The 21,053-nt window shown below is 44.2% G+C and overlaps 1 protein-coding gene across 1 annotated transcript; it reads right to left on the reverse strand.

Annotated features, from left to right (window-relative positions):
- Positions 1 to 1,907: 1,907 nt before the first annotated feature.
- Positions 1,908 to 20,382, reverse strand: KLHL6 (kelch-like family member 6). The gene is made up of 7 exons (XM_009996736.1): positions 20,028 to 20,382; positions 14,778 to 14,943; positions 9,649 to 10,098; positions 6,995 to 7,232; positions 4,227 to 4,429; positions 3,105 to 3,318; positions 1,908 to 2,504 (listed from the first exon to the last, which is right to left on the reverse strand). The coding sequence occupies exons 1-7, from the start codon at positions 20,285 to 20,287 to the stop codon at positions 2,203 to 2,205; spliced, it is 1,833 nt and encodes a 610-aa protein (XP_009995038.1). The 5' UTR covers positions 20,288 to 20,382; the 3' UTR covers positions 1,908 to 2,202.
- Between the last annotated feature and the right edge of the window lie 671 nt (positions 20,383 to 21,053).

Consider the following 21,053-nt stretch of genomic DNA (forward strand, 5'->3'; position numbering starts at 1 on the left):
GAGAGGGAAGGGAGCCCAGCTGTGGTTCTGCCATCTTGTGTTTGTCAGTGAGGGATGGTCTGGCTTGTGCTTGCCCAAGGTCTGCAGGTGTGGCTGGGGAACTGCCACAGGAGATACAAGAGGCTGTTTTCTGTCTCTGCTACGTGGAGTTAATAATATGTTTTTAGAAGTTTATTTGGAAAATGTTTTTCCAAAACAGTGGATTCATTTTTCTCAAGAAAAAAATAAGTCTGTTTTGCTACTGACATCACAGGGAGAAAATCAGCAGCCAGCTCCTGAGGAATCTGGTTTTTAGGATTATTCCCAGTAGGAAGAACTGGTAAGCTTTAGTAAGCCACTGTCATTAGTTTTGGCAACAGGTAGATACAGAAGTGCAGTTCCTCAAGGAGAAAGGGAGATCACTCCCATTTATCCACCTTCTCTGTCCCTGTAGACCAGCCAGAACTGCTAGCCAAGTGAAGGCTGTTAACTGTTCTTCACAAAAGCCTTCTGAAATTAAATCCTCTTTTTAGAGGGCATTTCGTCATGGCCTCTGAAAAGCAGAGCAGGATGGGACAATCTGAGCCAGCAGGGAAATGTGAGAAGTGCTGCATCCAGCAGAACAACAGGAGCACTAAGAAAGCAAATTTAAAAAATAGCTCGAAATAGAAGGACTGTGGGAAGACTTGAGTGAAAAAATATGGGGACTGGCTGGAATTAGAGAAGTGAGTTTCAAGGCATGGCAAAACTGCAGAAGAGACAGGATTTTTCTCAGTCTTTCTGTGAGAAGGGCACGATGGAAGCCTGTTGAGGGGCACATACCTACCCCAGGGGCTGTGCCTGCCCTGCTCAGCCCACCTGGTTGTGGCAGACTCAGCACTACAGTCATACCACCCCGGCACTACTGTGCTGAAAATCAGGAGCCCTTGTTTTCTCAGCCCAACAGGAGAGAAATATTTTTTTTTTAATACTGTATAAGGGCTGGAAGGATTCACTGCTTTCTGCTTGGATAGATTTGTTTTGCACTCTGTTTTCTGGCTTGATTTAATAGTGAATTGGCTCTTTCCAGCAACTAGGCAGGGGAGGAGGGACGGGAATATGTTCCCAGCCTTTGGCCAAGAGTGTCCCAACGCGTCCCAGGGATGACCTCTTCAGTGTTTATTTTTCTTTTTCTACAACTGACCCAGATGCTGGGACTTGAGACTCGGGCCCTCCTGACCTGTTGAACATTTGCCCTTCTGATACAGCATGTGATGGTCCCAGGAACCAGACTGGGAACAGTACCTGGAACTGTTTTTCTCTCCAGCAGACTGTTTTGTCCTTCGCGTTCCAGGAAATCCAAAGCCGTGAGAAGCCTGGGACAGCGCTGCCACCCAGTGGGGAAGGAGGCAGGGATGCCAGGGGCACCGGTACCCTGCACAGCAACACCGAGAGGAAAAAGCCTTTCAGGCAGAGCAGTAAACCATCCCAGAGTGGAACAAAAGGGAAATTCGGTTTTGGTCTGCTTTATTAGAAAACAGCTACAATGATGTTCAGTGGCACCAGATTAGCATTAATATATTTGCAGCCTGTGCAGTCTCTTTCTTGGGAATGACCACAAGGTTTGCAAACTGAGAGGGATTGTTTTGATCACAAAAACTGAAAATGTAACAAACTGTCTTCAAGCAAACAAACAAACAAAACAGCTTTAACTTAATCTAATATGCCAACCACTGGGAAAAAAAAAAAAAGCACAACTTTGGAGGAAACTACACTTTTTCTCAACAAAGTTACAAGTCTTTCATTCCAAAAAAGCAATTTTTTTTTCCACTAGCATTTTCACTAGCATTTTTTTTTTCACTTCAAATCCAATTTAGCACAATAAATAGTTGAACAAACTTCAGGACCAGACTGAGCCAGTTCAAGCATGTTTCAGGGCAGATATAACTGGGAAGTAAATTTCCCACCTACACATTACATTTATTTGCCTGATTGGAGATATTGTGTTGGCAGGAGTAAACTACAACTGGTCCCTTTGTTTTTCTGTGGAGGGAAGGAATTAAGATAATTTAAGGATATACTGTACAGAGGAAATGCAAGGACTGAGCATATATACAGACACTCCTCAGAGGACCCCCGTGGTGGTATTTCCATCCATTGCTAGCTGCAGCTAAAAGTCATCATGGTTGCAGTCTGTGCCACAGGGGCATGGAGGTATTTGGTTTCTTTGCAGTTCTCCTCTGGTCAGACAGAAGCTGCCCCAGGCACAATCCTACGGATGTGTGTGTAAGACTTCCTGAGGGTAACACTCCCATGATGAGACACCCCCCGAGGCAGGACACATTCTTCTGTCAGCTTCTGAGTTTCAGGGTCCCAGCACAGCACTGTTGCAATTACTTCGTTCTTTTCATCCCGGCCCCCGGTGATAAACAGCTTGTTGTTGCACGGAGAAATCCCACAACTGGCTCTCTCATGGGTGAACTGAGTCACCAGACACCATGTGTCTTCCTGGGGGCTGTAGGAATACAGTGCTTTCATTGCCCCACCTGGAGAAGAAATGGGTATCAGTTTGCACTGGCTGTTCCTCCAAGAGATTTTAATTAAACCACCCCCTGCAGTGACACTCCATTCCTGACATTTGTAAGAAGGATTTCTGCCCCAAAGCTAATTAAAAGCAAGCTCACAGGATGCTTTATTGTTCATAATGCAGTGGAATTTAAGGCCAGAGCAAACTGCTGTGGTCAGGCAGTGTGACCACAGTGATCCCAGCAACAGACTTTTCTCATACCTGCTGCTTCAGCTAAGGACACAACTTTAGAAAAAATACAATCTTCTTTAGAAGAGCTTAGATCATGAAGGACTAGGTGTGGTAAGCTGTCATTGTTACAAGTGGCACATTATTTCTTCACTGACTCCTCTAACATCAGTGTCTCTCTGCCCATTAAACCTTCTGCTTGGAGCTGGCTATTTTCAAAAGCCTATTCCTTGGTTAGGGGTTTTTCAGACTGAACTCATAATCTTCTACTGTTTGTGAATATGCTGGATTCCCATCTCTAGCTAAGCTCCATGGGAAGATCCACAACACTAACACAAAGAAACAACCCCCACTGTGTCTAGACATGAAGGAACATTAATGCTTTGCTTACCCACAACGTAAATGTGATCACGGAAACTGGCAGCATTGATGCATTTGGCTTCCACTGGCATGGCAGCCTTCAGGCTCCATGTGTTGGTTGCAGGGTCGTAGCACTGAGTCTTGTCTGTTGCCAGCTTCCCGTTGGGGCCTCCCCCAATCACGTAGAGTTTCTTCTTGTAGCTCGCTGCTGCAAAGGAGCTGACGTTGACCATGAGGGGAGCAGCCTGCGTGAGTGTGAAAACTCATTAGTAACCATTTTGATTTCAGGTAGTCAGACTGAGGCCTACAGGGTGGGAGCCTGCTGGGTTTTAAGTCAGATGTCCCTTTTCAGATGATCAGCAGGGTTCAGAAGATGACATTTCTAGGGATAAGGGAGAAGTATGTTTCAGTCTTTTCTTAAGACTGTAAAGCCTTTAATAAAAATAAGCTCTGTTCAAATGCTGTTATTAAAGTTACATTGTCAACAATTCAAAAGCTAGGAAATGTCAGAAATGCCCCAAATATTTTACTTGCTTATGTACATTTAAAAAACACAAGAAAATTGTTCATACTGATTTTTCTACTTGCAACTCTGTTAGATTCCTCTGCATGGCTTTGTATTGTCTTTAAGGGTTTGTAGCTGCCATTATGATGCCTAATGTCATTAATTTCATTGATTAATTGGCTGCCTAATACTCTCCTCTCACTGCTTGAAGTACAGTTAGGATTGGGGATTTTTCCATCCTGTTTACATTGAAACCTGTACTTTCAGCTTAAATGTTTGACCTATTCCGTATATAATGCACAGGCTAATATACACATTATATATATATTCTGTATCAGAGCCATAGTTTTCAGCCTGTTCTCTGGTGCATGTATATCACTCACTGATCTATGGACTACTAGCTTTAAAGGCCAACTAAGAAAAGGAAAACTAGGCATTACACATCTCACAGGCAGTGACTGGCAGGCAGTCCCGTGATTTCTACTTTCTGAAGGATACACATATCCATAGAAAAAATATTTACAGACCAGAAAGAATTTAAGAAATGTTACTAGATCCTGTCTTGTTCATTTTTATGATTCAAAGCCCTAACATCTTCTGATTAAAATGTTCCAAACCAGTACAATGTTATGTGGTGTAGCATCTTACCTCTGACCAGCAGTTATGAAAGGGATCATATGCTTCCATGCTGTTGATTCTCTGCATGCCATCAAACCCTCCAATGACATATACTTTGCCACCCAACACAGCCATTTTATGCCTCCATCTCCCAGTATTTAGGTACTCAATTTGTATCCATTTGTTGATGGAGGCATTGTATTTCCAGACATCATGCTTTGTTTCTTTGCCACCTGCAGTGTACACAACACATGTAAATAGAGTAACATAGCTTGTATTTACTCCTGATCTCCAATATGTTTAAATTTTAAATTGTTTTATCAGAATAGAAAATCAGTCAGTGGTTCTTATTATAAGCTTCGTAACCTACACCAATGGCCTGGCCCTGTTATACCAGAAGAAAATTTCCACATTTGTTTTACTTGATAGTGAAAGAAACTGAACAATTTCTACAGCCAAATATTCAGTAAAGATAAATCACTGTTTCTCACTTTCCCAAACCAGAGCACTCATTTTAATACTGAGTGAATGACCAACTACACACAGCATGGTGATCCACAGGAGAGTTTTATGCACCACCAGGGCTTTGCAGGAAATGGCAAATAAACAATCATGATTTAAAGAAGACAGTGGAGGATGCTGCCATTGGTAGTGCCAAATCCCTCAAAGACAGGCCAGTGATGGGGAACTGCCAGTTTGAGCAGGCTAAATCCAGTCAGCCAGCCTGGTTTTTCAAAAGACCTGACTCTGAACTCCTATCAACAGTAGTCCTGCATGGCATGTTAAAAGTTTTACTATTCAGCTTTGAGATCATATGGTTGACATCTCATTTTTATACCTCTCCTGTTCTCTTCCTCTCCTGACTTTGATTTGCTTCGTATTTATATATTGCAGATCAGAATTCGACTCTAAAAACTCATTCTAGACCTGACTTGCAAGTGAAGCTTTACTCATGCTAAAGCAGAGAGAAATGTTTTAAATGAACCTTTTTGTTTGCATTTAATTTTTAATGCAACTGCAATACAAATGGATCTAGATAAGCCTGAAACCACATTTACAGACTGAGTGGCTTATTCCATCATCTTCAATGTGATTAAACACTTGCTTCACTGGTGAATATACTGAAAAGAGAATTTATATTCCATTGAGAAAGTGTCTGTTTTCATTGGTTTTCTGTACTGCAGGCAGATCACTACAAACTGATGCAGCTCATCTGTAGGCCAAAGAGCAGATTGAATAGGAGGTAATTAGCATGCTAGAAAGAGTCGTTTGCAATGCTTTTGTCTCAGTATTTTTCACATGTATGTGTTGAATTTTATTTGCACTCAAATAGCTGGAGTGGCTGAAGGGCCTGAAAGCAGCATTCATGCTTAGAATGGGGCTGAGAGGCTGCAGGTGTTCCCCTTACCCTCTATTGAAATTCCCCTTTCACAGGAGCTTGTTCTTTCCTGCACAGGCTGTAACTCTGGTAGGAGTCTGAACTGGAGGGGGGCGGGGTGTGAATTTGCTGCACATCAGGGGACAGGGAAAGACTTTTGAGACAACTGGAGGTTGATTTTGTCTCTGTACTTTCTCTAGGCCAGTTCTTTCTAATTTTAGGAAAAAAATTGTTACTAAATTAGTAAAAGTAACAGAATGGTGCATGATAATTCATGTCATTTTTAGTTACCCTACAGATTAGTGTTTCAGCCCATCCAGACAAAGCATTTAAACTGCCTGGGGAAATGGTGATCTAAAAGCAGTCATAGTCTTGTGCAAAGGCCTTTCATGTTGTTCATATGCTAGAAGAGCAGGGAACACTCCAAACTGTACCAAGATCTTGCTGAAGGGGAGATCAAGATGGGAAAGATGTAGGTCAAGTTAAAGAACCAGGGCTCTGGAGCTAAAAGAAACCAAAAAAAAAGAGTAGAAGGACACATAGGCAGATGTTTAATTTGTATTGAGGCACTAATCATTTGGTTTAGCTGAAAATATTACTAATACCTTTGGTTCTCCCAGCCCTTTATTTAGGTGGGAACAGTGCAAAGGAGAAAGGAGAAAGGCTAAGAAGAAATGGAGGAAAGGAATGAAAGATGTGAAATAAAACAGAGAAGGAAGAAAGGACCTGTGAGAAGTGCAGCAAGAGGAAAGGCAGCTTAGACTCACCATAGCAAGGAGGTGTTAGCTTGGCCTGGAGGTAGCCTGGATAAAGCTTAAAGAAAAGTGGAGAGACACAAGAAAAGATGTCAGGAATAAGAGGAAGCAAAAGCCTGTGATCTTGAAAAAAAGGAAAGGGTAAGAGATTAAAGGCAAATAGAAGAGACCTTATATTTTTTCAGTGTCTAGTGATAGGACAAGGGGCAGTGGGTGCAAACTGGAACACAGGAGGTTCCACGTAAACATCAGAAAAAACTTCTTTACTGTCAGAGTGACACAGCCCTGGGACAGACTGCCCAGAGAGGTTGTGGAGTCTCCTTCTCTGGAGACATTCAAAACCCACCTGGACAAGTTCCTGTGTGATGTGCTCTGGGTGATCCTGCTCTGGCAGGGGGGTTGGACTGGATGAACTTTCCAGGTTCCTTCCTACCCCTAAGATTCTGTGATTCTTTGGAAAGGAATCCTATGCTAAAACTCTCACCAGGGCCAGGCAATGTCCTCACATATCCAGCCCTTTGCAGCCTCTTCAAAGCCAGAGCATTAGGCACACTTGTGGTGCTTAATTCTACAAAAGCTGCAGCAAAGCACCATCGTGATAAAAGCTGGAAATAATTGTGAGAACCTTCTGCTCCCTCTTCCCCTCCCGGTGTCTCGTGCCTTACCCGATATGTAGACTTCGTTTTTTAGCGTAATGCATGCAAACTCCACCCACTTTTTATTCTCATTCTCCGTCTCCTGCTCTGTGATTGGCAATTTTGCTACTTCCAGGCGGCTTCGCCTCAAAGGATCCAGGCAAGTCACTTCTGCTACAAACTTCTCATCTTTTGTACAGCCCCCTATGATCATAAACACCTCAGACTGGAACTCGTGCATCCTGGGCTTGGTTCTTTCTGTAATAATCTAAATGCAAGCAAGACAGAGTGAGTACACAGGACACATCTACAGAAAGGTCTGGTGACCCTTTTTCTGATTACCTGTTTTCTAAATCACAACTGGCTTACCTCAGCTGTACTAATTACCAAACACTACTAAGTTGAAGGCCTAGAAAGCATCCTGGAAGCATTCAGTAGAGGTTGCTGAAAAAAAACAGCAGGATTTCTCCAATGTTGGACTTAGTTGCTTTTGCCAACATGCTAGGATCCTTTCAGATCCTCCTGGGAATTCCCAGGGTGCCACCAAGAGCTATGAAGGTGAGCACTAATGACAAGGCCGAGTACATGTGAGGCAGTTGAAGAAGACAGGTTTTATTTATACTGACAGAGTGAGGGCAAGGTAGGAGGGCCCTAAGATTTGTGTGTGCCCTGGGGAGCTTGGAGAGAGCAAGACTGCAGTTAGTGCTAGCAGAAAATAAGTGCTCTCATTATTTGTCCTGAAGAGATACTTATAGCATCAAAGCAGTAGTAATTCTCTGCTGTGTTGGGTTTTTTTGATTGGTTTCTTTGTTTATAAGCTTAAATTTTAAGTCAAAATCACAAGATTCACTTAAAGCCAGCACCAGGCTCTGAAATATGCTTATCTCTAATTTACTGCCTGTTGGCTCAGTTTATGGCCCAGGTCTTTGTTTCAGGGGCACTGAAAAAAGTTACTTTCCGGGTAAATGGTCACCAGGAGCAAGGAATGCAGGGGGTGACTGGAAACATCTGCCTGTAGAAATGCTCTTCTGCAGCAATCTTATATCTATTATCAGATTGCAGTTGTTACCTTCTGCATGCCCCTGAGGAGCAGTCTGTGGACCCACAGGTTAAATTCTGTGCCAGCAGGCAGCTTTCTTACAGTTTTACTTCTCTTTCTATGCTACTTTTAATGTTTCTATAATTTGGCATCATTTACCTATATTAAAATTCACAGAAATAAATCCTGTATTTTCCCTAAAAAAAATTCCCTACATTTAGAAAATCATAAGGCAAATTTTTAAAATCATAGAATTGGTTGGAAAAGACCTTTAAGATCATCGAGTCCAACCGTTAACCTGACTGCACTAAGTCTGGTGCTAAACCATGTCCCTCAGCACCACATCTACACATCTTTTAAACACCTCCAGAGATGGTGTTTCAACCACCTCCCTGGGCAGCCTGGTCCAGTGTTTGATAACCCTTTCAGTGAGGAAGTTTTTTCTAATATTCAATCCAAACCTCCCCTGGTGCAACTTGAGGCTCTGTCCCAGAACTTGTCAGGTTTCCAAATTCTGTTTTTAACCCGCCTGTCACCATCACCTGTTATTAACCATGGGGACAACATCTGTCTGGCAGTCTCTAATGGCTGCCCCTTTGAAGATGAGTGTAGTGAGTGTTCCACTCTGAGCAACAGCCAGGCCCTTGATCTGTCCCGCATGGACCTGACAGCCCGGCTGAGTGGAGCAAGGTTTCCTCAAGAAGTTCCCACCAGACTGGTCAGCACTGCCCCAGGTCATTGCGTACTATCTTATGCAGTCACCAGCACAAAGAGCCCTTGCCAGTGTCCTGCCTGTGACACATCCACTGTCAGTGAGGGAGCCACAACATGCTCCTGAGGCCTCCTGCCTTCCTCTGACTCTATGACTGAGGAGGCACACACGTTTCCTCACACGCTCACATACATTTTCTCCTGTTGTGAAATCTGACCTCTAGTTGCTCTCTCCTCTACCCCACATTTTGGGCTGGGAGATGTGACTGATACCTAGCTTCCCAAAGAGAGTGGCAGTTGAAGAATTTGAGACCCACCACAGCCTACCTTAAGCAGGCAGGACAGGACTCGACTGGATGTCAGGATGAACCTGTCTCTTTGGGTGCAGGGACCTCTGCAAATAAGGAAGATAGGCAGACCTCTCCTCTGGGAAGGGACCACCTTCTTCACAGGAGGGTCTCTGAAAGATTTCCACTCGTAAGTAATGAATTGAGATGTTACATGTTCAGATTGGAAAGGGTCATTAGAGATTGTGATAGAGTTTAGTGGGAAAATTATCCTTCCTTTTATAGGCTTGAGATATTAGCTAAGAGGGTGAGGTGTCAGGAGTAACATCATTTGACTTTTTACTAGGGAAGTCACCTGGACTCTTTGTTTAGCCACACTAGTGTGTGTAGGAAGGGTTGAGCTCAGAGATGTTCATATGCAGGAAGCTGTACACTTAGTTTTAAAACAAGCTACCAAAAGCTTCTAAGCTCTCTAAATGAGCAGGATAACTGGTAAGGCCCGTCTTGACTTTTCAGTAGTACCTGTTAGTGACACTTCAGTGCAAGTACCTTTTCTGCCTTGTGGTACTGCTCCTTCTGAAGGGATTTCTGAGCAGAAACATGAGACATTTAGAAAGAGCAGCAAATACCTTCCTTTTTTTACTCACCTCATTGCCTGACAGATGGTACATTCTTGCTTCCTGGAGCAAAGGAAAGACATCTGGACACTGTCTAATGAGTTGATCAGCTTCAACAGTCTCTACAAAATACCAAGGGTCCAAAAGAGGCAGCCGGACGTTCTCCAGCACATAGGGCAGGAGAGGAAACCTTTCCGACTCCTTGTAACGAACCCAGCTCATTACAGTTTCAAACACCTGTGCCTCTTCTGTGACATAGAGGTCATCACTCTTCAGCGTGCTGCAGAGAATGTCAGCTGGCAGCTCCAGGAACTCCTCATAGTTCAGGACCTGGGTGAAGTTCTGGATAATGTAGTTCTGCACTTGTTGTTTCAGGCTGTGCAGGGCGTGGGCATCAGCCAGCCTCAGGATGCCCACGCAGTTCTCTGGCTGGAGGGCTTCGGTGAGAAAACTGGCACAAGCATCTACCATGCGAAGGAACTGTGGACACAAAATGGATGTATAAGTGCAGAGCAGTTACTTGTTTGACTGTATCACAGGTGAGCTGTGGACCTCTAAGGCTGGGTCCTAAACAGCCAGGCACAGTACAACAAAGAGCTGGGGGAGACAAGAAATGAGTCACACAAGGAGAGGTGTGTCTCAGAATCTGCAGTCTGAATTGAAAATATCTTTTTCCCACTTATTTTTGTCCCTCTGCATCCATATTGCTCCTTTCCCCTCCTGTGGGACACAGAAGACCTGTGACAGTCACAAATTGTATCTGTTTCACAAAAGGAAAGGGTTTTCTACCACTCCCTTCCCTCCATGAGATCTCAAAGCTCTAGCAGCCATGAAGTTACAAAGCATAGATAAGGTCCCTGGGCTTCAGATGTGCTTACCCTGCTTCATCTTGCTTGATGAAGATTGTGCAGTTCAGATCAACTAGAAGGAAGTCAGGTTTTGAAGTGCAGGTGGCTCCACTATCTGCATTTATGCTGCCACCATACAAACTCTGAATGTGCTGAGGCCTTGCAAGGGTGGTGCAAAGTGAGTGCCGAGATCTGGGAGGTTGGGCCACAGTGCAGCCCCCACAGAGTGTGAGGGCATGCTGTTCTGTACTGGGGTACATGGCAGGGAGAGACTGACCACCAGCAAATCTTTGAGTTGCCTGACAGCTAGGTTTGTCTGGCAAGTGTCTGTTGTAGAGGAGATTTTCATTCCCTTTTTTTTCCTTGTCATGACCACTGGTTCAAAAAAACGATGGTGTGCATTTTACATATGGAGTCTGCTTAATCAAAGAACTTCCCTTGTGTGTGTTCAATAGGGCATCACAACTACTCTCATTAACTTCCTTGTCGCAATAACCCCACCTGAGGGTCCCGAGTGTGCAGATCCTGGACCACAGATGTCTGCAGGGCATTCACCACAAACTGTGATGTGAGTTGGATTGCTGGTGATTATTCAGGAATTGGGAACCAGTTTGGGATAGAACTGATAAGTTGCAGTGCTTCATTCTGGGCTTTCCATCTCCTCTGTGATTTCAGATATGGGCAGGGCATCGGTACTTGGTGTTGGTTTTGCCACTGAACAGTGCAAACAGTGACCTGCAGAAAGATGGGCCAGAACTGATGCTGTGCATTTCCCTCCGTGCTTTTTGGGTCCTTTTTCCATTCAGCATCAGCAGGCAAACCATTTTAACTCTTTCTGTCCCACTGGGGAAAGTTGCACAACAGTAATTTAGGGGCAAAGAGGAAGTGAAACATTTTAAAATACTGTAGTATGTAGATTTGTTTCAGTAATTAGGTTAGAATCTTCCAGACCCAGTGGTGTCGTGTTGGCACATTTAGACTGTTTACCAGAGCTGAGCGATCGCAGACGCTGTGTACAGACTACCCAGTTCCTGTTTTACATTTAGATGTGGTCAAGAGTTTAGAGAAATGCAACTGACTGATGAACAAGGGTACAAGAGGTCTCAGAATATGTTGCTGCCATTGTGATAAAAATGTCAGCAACACACTGTGGCACCGTGGCAGAGCTCAGTGACCCCTCAGTGCCTGCTGCACTCGTGTTGCCTGTTCTCTGGGCTAGCACAAGGCTAAGACTTTGAGCTCAACAGTGCATTTCCCTGAGGAGTTGAAAGGACTTTGCCCACACCAGGTAGTCTTCAGACCTGAGGCAGTTTAAGCATTAGCCCTTTAAAAGTTGTCAGTAAGAAGATGCAAAAAAACCAGTTTTGTGATTTGCCAAAGTCACTCATCAAGTCATCAACAAGTCTGGGAGCAGACCCCAAAACAACGCTCTCACCAGCCTATGGCCCAGCCTCTGCAGAGTGCTCTAGTCATTTATATATGGCTTGGTAAGATTGATACTCATGAGATGACACCTGAGGGTTTCCTCCCAGGCAGCACACACTGGTCTAATGGCCACGCTGGCACCACTGATCACACTGGGATCTGTGTTTGTGACCAGATTAATGTGGAACTGTGAAGTGTGGGTGTGAGAAACGGTCGCTGTTCAGGGCTTAACCAGAGAGATCAGACCACTCAGGAGTGTATCAAGGCAGGACTTGCCCTGGCTGCTGCTTCTCACCTCTATGCTGTGCTGTCTTCCCACCAGTCCCTTAATTTAGAGATCAAACTCTCCCCAAAACTCCCCCAAACTTGCTGAGCATGTTTCAGTCAGTCCCATGAGAGCAGATGACTCAGGAGAGCACCCAGGAGAAAGACACCTCTGAGCCTCTGCTTCATTTGCTCTGATTATTCTTGCAGAGCTCTAATTTTTCTTTTTTCCCTTCTGCAAGTGCCCCTTCTAATGCCACCCCAAGCATGTTCCCTGGGAACAGTTTCATCAATATCTGGGTCCTTCTCCCCTTTAAATCCAGATTCTTACTTGCTAGAGACAACCCATATGCTTACTTGGCCTTTTCTTTGAGTAATACAATTTATTCTCCCCATTTAATTCCTTGCTCGTCCCAGCTTTCATTCAACTGCCTAGTGCAAGCAGTGCCAGCAGCCCTGCCTCCTGCTGTAACCCCCAGAAAGGGGAGGGAACAGTGGTTGAAAGGGCTCTTATTCACAGCCCCTCTCTGTATGCAGCAGGGTTCGGGACAGACCCTGCACCCTGCAGCTGCACTGCTCTTGGCCACCCAGCAACACCTGCGTCCCCAGGGAGCCCTGTGGCAGGGCCCAGCTGGGCATTGAGGGGCACAGCAGCCCTTGCAGGGAGGCTCCTCAGGGAGCTGACAGCTTTCTGAGCCTGTAAACCCATCTCCAACCTGGATCTGCCCACGAGTCCCTCATGAGCAAATCTTGCCTTCTCGGCTGGCCCGGCTGGCCCTGCGCAGTGGCTGCGGTGTAGCTGGCACTTCCCTGTGACAGCCTCCCTGGCCATGCTCTGCTCAGTGGCTGCAGGATGGTTTTCAGATAACTGGCAACATATTTTCCTTATAGTGTCTTGTTCATTAAATGTGTGTCAACATATGGATGAGAGTCCATTTAGAGTCTTTGGGAGTCAGCAAGGCCATCAGGCTGATGGTGTTTCACCTGTGCTCTTGCAACAGAGGAGGTGACTGTTGAATTCATGTTGCAACTGTGCTCTATGTGCAAAAAAGAAATTGTCTGGGTCACTTCAGGGTGAGACTTAGCTGTTCAGCAGCTCCCTGTTTCAAACCCTTCACCTGCTTCCCTCAGGAAGGAATCACTGCACAGAGCACAGTGCAGCAGGGCCATCTGCTCTCTCTGAATAGCCTTCCACCATATCCTCCCATCAATTTTGCCTTCATTTGGTCAAAACGTATTGGAAGGGGCTAAGGGAAGGTATAATTCTGTCAAGACTTTTCAAAAATAATTTCTAGATTAAGGTTACTACACCTTTTTTAAACAAAACTCACTTTGAGCCAAAAACCTCACCCGTGTATATAATATGAGGCTTTAAGGCTTTATAAATCATGATAATATCAAAGATGGTTGCAGTAAGACTTGGGATCACTGCTTTTAGTTGAACATTCCTGGTTTCCTATCTTTTTGAAGTTTACTGTTCTTGCTCATGGCACCCTTGTGATTTTATCATTGCTCAACAATGTTCAATGGTTTTCTTAAAGCAAAGTAATCAAATTTAATCTTAGTTTTAATTAAAAATAGGAAAGAGAAAGGAAAAAAATTAACTTTATAGTTTTGATGGACACCTGAGGGATGATCCTGAGGAAAAGAAAGTTCAGAGGAAAACAACAAGAACGCAGAAAAGTGTCCTGAAAATAAACTAAAAGTAGCCTTTGAGTGCTACCAGTTTGCAGTCCTGGTCTGCTGGAAATGCCAGTGAGTTACTGCCCTCTGGCCCCAGGCAACAGTAAAGCTACGTGGCCTTCTCCCAGTTGCCCTGGGGAAAGCCTTGGGATAACTCTCTTCTCTCTCCACAGCGAGGAACAGATCCCATTACCTCAAAGGCCACAGGTTCATTTCAGAGTAAAACCTCCCATGTTAGATTCAAGAATCTGAAGTTCATAATGAGCCAGGATGATTATGAAGTTGGGTTTTTCTTGCCTTGCTGGACACACATACACACATTGGCACCTGGCAGGTCACGCTGGTTGCAATTTGTTAGCAATGTGCAGCTTGGTACCAGGGACTGCAATTTGGTAAACCTCACAGGTGACTTACAGGGCACATGAATACCTCATGGACCAAAGGCTGAGTAACCAGAGTCTGAATTCCCACAAGTCCCAGGACATGACTAAAACCCTATGCATCAGGAGTCCTACAAAGGAGGATGCTAACTTTGGTTGCTGAGTCTCCATGTCAGGGCAATGGACAGGGAGAGACAGTTAGCTTCCTGCTGTGGCTGGCCATGCCAGCCATTGCCCACTAACTCTTTTGGGATGGAGGGTGACTGCCCTAAGCCTTGGGGAGCACTGTCCCAGCAACACAACCTGCTGCTTGGCAGGTGGCACATGGGAACAGCTCTTGGAGGTAGAGCCTGGTGGGTCGCTGGTTAGCATAGCATCCAGCACAGCAGCATTTCAGCCCGTGGCTGCAACTGACATTTTTTACCACAATGTAAGTAAATATGAAGCAAAATTATTCCAGAACTCATGAAATCAGAGAAATTGGCAGTGTGTTAACCAGAGTAAGACATGATGTTTCCAGAGAAGCAAGACCAGGTCAGCCCAGTTGAGTTATCTGTACCTGAAAGAGGCTGGCGGCTTCCAAAACTTTCTGTACGTTTTGCTTTGTGATGAGCATCTTGCTGGTGTAGGTGTAATCCAAGAGTATATTCATGGTTTCTGCATCAACTCCTTTAAGTATGATCTTCTCTTCATATTTCTCTCTTAAATCATTGCAGAACATGGCCCTGAAAAGAAAAACATGTATCTTTTACTGCATCCCTACCAGGATGAGGCATTCTGAGAACACTTGGTTATATAGATTTCAACACAGAATACTCTGATTGCTTCATTTTTTCTGCAGTTAATAACAAGGAAAATTATGCAAAAAATAACAAGGCAAATCCTTTTGTTAGTTTCATACCTCTTTACTCATAAGTTTGATAAGGCATCAGTCATCATGGATGCCCCAGAACCAGACTACTGTAGACCTGGAGCTCCATGGCAGGAAGAAGGCAGCTGGGAACTTCCCTGAGGAGTGCTCCGTGTCTGGGCTGATGCTGCGGAGCAGTTTTGATGTCTCACCTGCTGGCTTCTTACAGACTCTTTTTGTTTCTAGTACAGACCCAGCTCACTAAGCCCAAACTTCCAGGCCACTGGCATTCTTCATGCTTTGTTAACATTTGTACTTTATAACCCTTGGTAAGGCAAATACCCCTGTGCTTCCAAGCTGCAGAATGCTGCTTAGGCTGAACCCTAAGGGCCAGAGCAGACCCACATGTCTGATAGCCTCACCTCATAGCTTCCCAACATATCTGTGACCCCATTAATACCAGAAGTGGGCCAAAAGAGAATGGCTTAGGGATTTTCTTGTAATTAAGAGTCTGACTTTTCCTCAGCTAAATTTTGGGAGCCTCTGGTAGAATTCTAGAGTTGGTACCTATCGGCTAGAGAAGAACTTGAAGAATCATCAATTGAAACCACTGTTAACCAGAAAGTGCAGTGATTTAATACACGTTGATACCACCTCTTATTTGATGGATAAGACTTCATTGGAAATCTGACTCCCACACACACCTTTGGCACTGGTCAGATATATGATGTGGGACATAGATGAGAGATTTCTTAATGACCTATTTAAATCCACTACGCACTGTGACAGCTGCAAGGCAAACACATGCATCTTCTTCTGCATTTTCAATTCATAGTTGTAAGCATTTCTTCCAATGCTTTTGCATTTATTTAGAAGTTTAATCGGTTCCATCTTTGTCACTGCATTCAGAGAGCAAGATTTCACATTGTTTGGAATCTGGCTCAACAGATTAGAAGTATGTGAGTCCTCTTGAAACTGCCTTGGTGAAAAACATGCAGATCTAAAGTGTAATTAGAAGTGCTCATTTTCCTGCATGCCAAGCTCTTCTTTATTAGTCATGTACAGTGTTGACAGGACAATGCAATCTGGGAAGCAGCTAGAGGTCCAAAGTCTTAGGCCATGCTTTTCTTGTGAAAGTGGTGTCAGAACAAAGGTGTCTGATTACATCTTACTGGAACCAAGATGTAAACAAGTTTTACTGCAGAGCAGCTAGGCATGGCCGGTGGCAAATGCATGGAAGACGCCAGCTGCTCCTTGCTCTAAAGTCTACATGTTCCTTGCCTCAGCAGAGATTTCATAGTGAGGGAAAACTGGCATTGGTTATCTCAGTGTATAAAACTGCCTTTTGGATAAGGAGACCTAACTTTTCATCAGGAAACTTGGTCAGAGAAGTTACTTGTCAGAAAAGATGTTCAGCCAAAATTCTCATTTTCACCTCACTCATCTCAGCTTGTTAGAGGTTTTCAGTTCACTGCTCTGCTCCATGGTCCAGTTTCAGCTGCCAGCGAAATCAGAGTATTTGAAAGGCATTAAGACAAAATGCTCCTTAGCTTTAGCGATCACAAGACTGGGATTCTCCTTAGCTTCTCTCCCTTTTGGCAGTGGCAAATGTTGTATATCTGGGTCATGCAGACAGGTGGCCATTTGAAAGCAAGAGTCCTCAGTACCCACTTCTCCCTGGGAGCAGAGTTTCAGAACGGAGGGGGAGTTTTGTACCAAACAGCACATTCAATCGCATGGAATTGATAGGTGCCAAAAGCTTCATCTGAAGGAGAAATAGGCCCTTGTAGGATGCAGGTGGTGTCTGCTCTTGTTCCTTTTATCTCTTAGACTGGTGACTCCAGTCTTGCATTCAACCATCTCTGTTGGGGAGGTGAGAGCTCTAACTTCTGTCCCATAAAACCAGAGTGTTTGATGGAGGTCAGTTAGAGATAACCAGTGCTACACCATTGCAAGGCTGCTCAGAAACCAGCCTTGGGATTCTGGTGGAGGCTGTGAACAGGGATCTTGTCAAAGTGCTTTCATCTATCTGTCTTATAATCTGTGAAACTGTGTTCGAGCTGCCATCCTCTCCTGGTCTTCTAGGGTGCGGGTTCATGTAACATGGCTGCAACCAGCAGAAAGCACACATCTGAAGCACCATGCTCTCCCACCAGTACTCTGCTCTAGAGGGTGACAGGGCTGAATAGGGCAGCACTATCTGGGAGAGCTGCCTCAGGTAGTGGCCTTCCTTCTGCTCTGATGGAGTGGACCTCATTCCCACCCTATCTGTCAAGTGGAGGAACATCCTGACACCACTCAAGACTGATCAGGCAGAACTTGTCTCCTGGGGATTAAAATGCTGCTTTTAAACCTTTCTGTACTTACCAAGAGAAGTGAGTGATTATTTTCTCTGGGGCTCTAAATCCTTTAGATGTGGCTACTAATTTCATTGTCTGCTTCCCTGGTTCATGTCCCTGTGTAATTTTCAACTAAGCCTTTGAACCAAGGCTTATTCTTAGAATTGCACATAGGAAGTGAGGGCCCAGGGCAAAGTCTGGATACTTAAAAATGGGTAAATTTAGAAAAAACTGAGAATTCTCAGTGAAGTAAATTAGGAGTTGCTGTTTGTGCAGCACTTTTTAAGCACCAATTCACACTGGAATGCTTGTGCTTGGAATTATGAACCTGGCTTCAAACAACTGTGCTATAGTTTGCAGATGCTCTGGAAAATATTGCTTCAGCCTCTGCCAACCCTGTTATCCCACTGCTTTGAGCAATGCAGGAGTGAAGAACCACTGCTGCACCTGGGTCGTTTGTGTTTCTTTTCTCTGCTTTTTTACCTTTATTGGGCTAAATGGGGAGTTAATGCTTTTTAAGTCTATAGATGCAGGACATGCCAGAAGCACCAGTCTATCTACTCTCAAGCAGTGCTGAAAGGACGACTAGATATTGTTAGCTTTGTTTAACTGTGTTTAAGTCAGCTGCCGTGGGTTGCTTGCATTATGGCACCCAACGCTCAGGAAGGGGTTGTGTAACACACTCTTGCAGGGGAATGAAGTCTGTGACTCACAGGGCCCCTTTGCTTTGCTCCTGTGCACTGATGTTAGAGATCTTGAAATAGCATGGAAAGTACACCCAGCAATAATGTGATTTAAGAATTCCGTGCAGCTTCTAGTGAATTATGGCAACATGAAACAAGCTACCTTGTGAGTAGCAGAACTAGTGAAGCTCAGCTCCCTGAAGACTTGTGTCCTCCTTTCCCTCTTCACTGTAACCTCAGATTCTCCTTCCCAAGCCTCCATTTCACTTGTTCTTCCCCTCAAACACAGTTCACATTCCCTCTCAGGACACTCAGCTCTGTGCTGCTGGTTCTGTGTGTTGGCTGGCCAGGACATGAGGCCCATAACCCAGCTGAGCACCACAGGGATCTGGTCCCACCATCTCTCCTCTGCCTGGCTACTACTGATTCCTATCAAACTTGTGGAAACTTCAGTTTTCAGATTTCCAGCCTCTGCTAAACGTGACTGAAACTAACCCACAGAGTCATGACAAGAGGTCCTGAGAGACTGGCAAGCAGCAAGATAGCACAAACCGCAGCTCTGTGGGAAGTCAGGCCAAACACAGGCACCTGGGGGGCCAACCCTACACACGTGTGCAGCTGCCTTGGGATGAGATGACCTCCAGCCAGGTATCTCCCCTCCTTCAAAGGGACAGGTTGAGCTCAGGGTGCAGTGGAAAACCAGCCAGCAGTAGTTCTCAGAAAACTGATTATCAGAAAACTGGTCTTGCCTGGTTTTAACTGCAGAAGTCCCTTCTGATAGAAGCAACTCTGCTCATAGCTTGAGAGGACTGTTTGTTTTTCAAAGTATCATTATGGTAATTCTGATTTAAATTTGTGCATCTGCTCTCCTTCCTGCACACAATGCTGGTAAGAAATATTTGGCCATCTCTGCTTTTTTTTTGCACATTTTACATATGTGATACATACAGTCTGTCTGTAGAAATAATACCTATCCATATATTCAGAGACACAATCTCTATTTCAAGATTATAAAAGCAGACCTGCTTTTTTAGGCATTACCAGCAAGGCTTACTATACTCCATTAAAATTAGCTTTCTGCTCATGTCACAAGTGGTCACAGGTTCTTTTTTCTCATGTTTCGTCCGTAGCTATTCAGTCATCTGACTGCTTTAGTGGTAAGAAAAAAAAAAGAGAAAAAAAATCCCAGCCATGCAAATGTGATTGTCAAAATGATAATGGAAAATCTGTGTTAAAATTGATACCAAGTTCCTCTGTGTGTCTAAAATTTTTACTTGATGGCCAGTAATCTCAGATAGACTATTTATTGTAGTACTGAAAGAATAAAAACTTAAAGAGGACCAGAAGGAGGGGGTGAAATGGTAAAATTGCTTTCAAGGAAATATTTCCCATTGCAGTTGATTTTCAGTAACCCTAGGAAAGACAGAAAATCTGTTCTTTCCTCTTCAACCATTTTATGCAATATATATTTTTACCACAGGTAAAGGGAAAAATTACGAAGTTCCACAAACCCACTTCTATCTCAATAAAAATACTGTATGATCTGAATGAATATTGTTCTTTGCCTAAATCCCAAAGGGGACAAGGGGCAACAAGTACTTAGTTAAAACATCATTTTCTCATCCCCTTGTCTGCCAACCATTCTGTGTTGCTTTGCATGCCTCCAGTGGACTTGCTGAGTGCTGGTATCAGAACTCCAGCAAATCCACAGCTTGGCACCTGCCTTATTGAGTCCCCAACTTAAAAGAATTTAAAAAACAAAACAAAACTAAAATTATAATAATTTCAAAAAAAAAAAAAATGAGCTGAAAGGAGTCAGGAATTACAGTCTCACTGCAAATTTGCAGTTTAGCACCCAGTTTACACTCCTTGGAGATACACAGTTGAAGCCTAAGAAGCAAAGTAAGTTTGTTGGCTTTTTTCCTGATATGCCTTACCTGAAATAATTGCTTGCTGCAGCAAGGACCACTCGGTGACAGGAGAATTCCCTGCTCTCCACACACAGGGTGACATCTGTAAGGGAATTTTCAAGCCGAAGGTTCTCCAAGCCATTCTGGAGCACCAGAGAGAGACCTGTATCATCAAACTTGACCTTTTCACCACTTGAGACTTCCACCAGGTCCCCCATTTTTGTTGAACACTCATTGTCCAAAGAGATCTCAGGCTCCTCAGAGCTCTTCTCCAGCGTGTCCCCCATTTTCTGGCCAGCACTGTCTCATTCTGTTGGTGCTTCAATCTAAAAAGGGCTCCTAAGCTTCAGACGAGTCACACTGCAGAAGTTGGGCGGATTTCCTGTCCAGAGGTCTCTGCTTATCTATAGCTGTCACACACACATAACAGGAAGCCTTGCACTTTCTCATCCTGTTAACACAAACAAAGGCTGGGTTTTTTTGGTGGATTTCAGGCAATATCGTGTTTAGAAAGGACTTAAGATGCCTCTGGATGTGAGATGATTACAAGCAACAGGGAAGGCCTGCTTCCCACCCTCAAGTCAGTTCCTCACTGTTATCTGGATCTGCTGGTTGGAGTAATAGGTGAACCCCATGGCTATTGATTTGCTCCTGGCAGACTGGACTGCTAAGGGGGAAAGGATAATATTTGAGATTTATTTTTCCAGGTATGTGATTATTAATCACTGAGCTGGTTTTGTTTGGGGTTTGTTTTTTAATAATATACTGACAAATTCATAAAACCCTCCACATGGTTGTTTCTGTCCCTCACAACATGTTAGCTAACAAACATAGGATGGCTTTTCTTTAAAGCTAAACCAGTGTAACTCTCTTCAGGACATGGAGCAGCATCAAAGATCTCTCAGCTGATGGTCTGGTTGTGCACTGCCAGGCACAATGATGTCCCACATGAGTCCATGCAGCTGGTGCCATGTCACCAAGTCTGGCTAAAGGAGAGAGCCTAGGGAGCAGTGTATTCGTGCTCATCCCCACTGATGAAGGCAGCTTGAGTCA

The sequence above is a fragment of the Chaetura pelagica genome, unplaced genomic scaffold (assembly GCF_000747805.2).
Source record: "Chaetura pelagica isolate M959 unplaced genomic scaffold, ChaPel_1.0 scaffold264, whole genome shotgun sequence".
In the NCBI taxonomy this organism is placed as follows: domain Eukaryota; kingdom Metazoa; phylum Chordata; class Aves; order Apodiformes; family Apodidae; genus Chaetura; species Chaetura pelagica.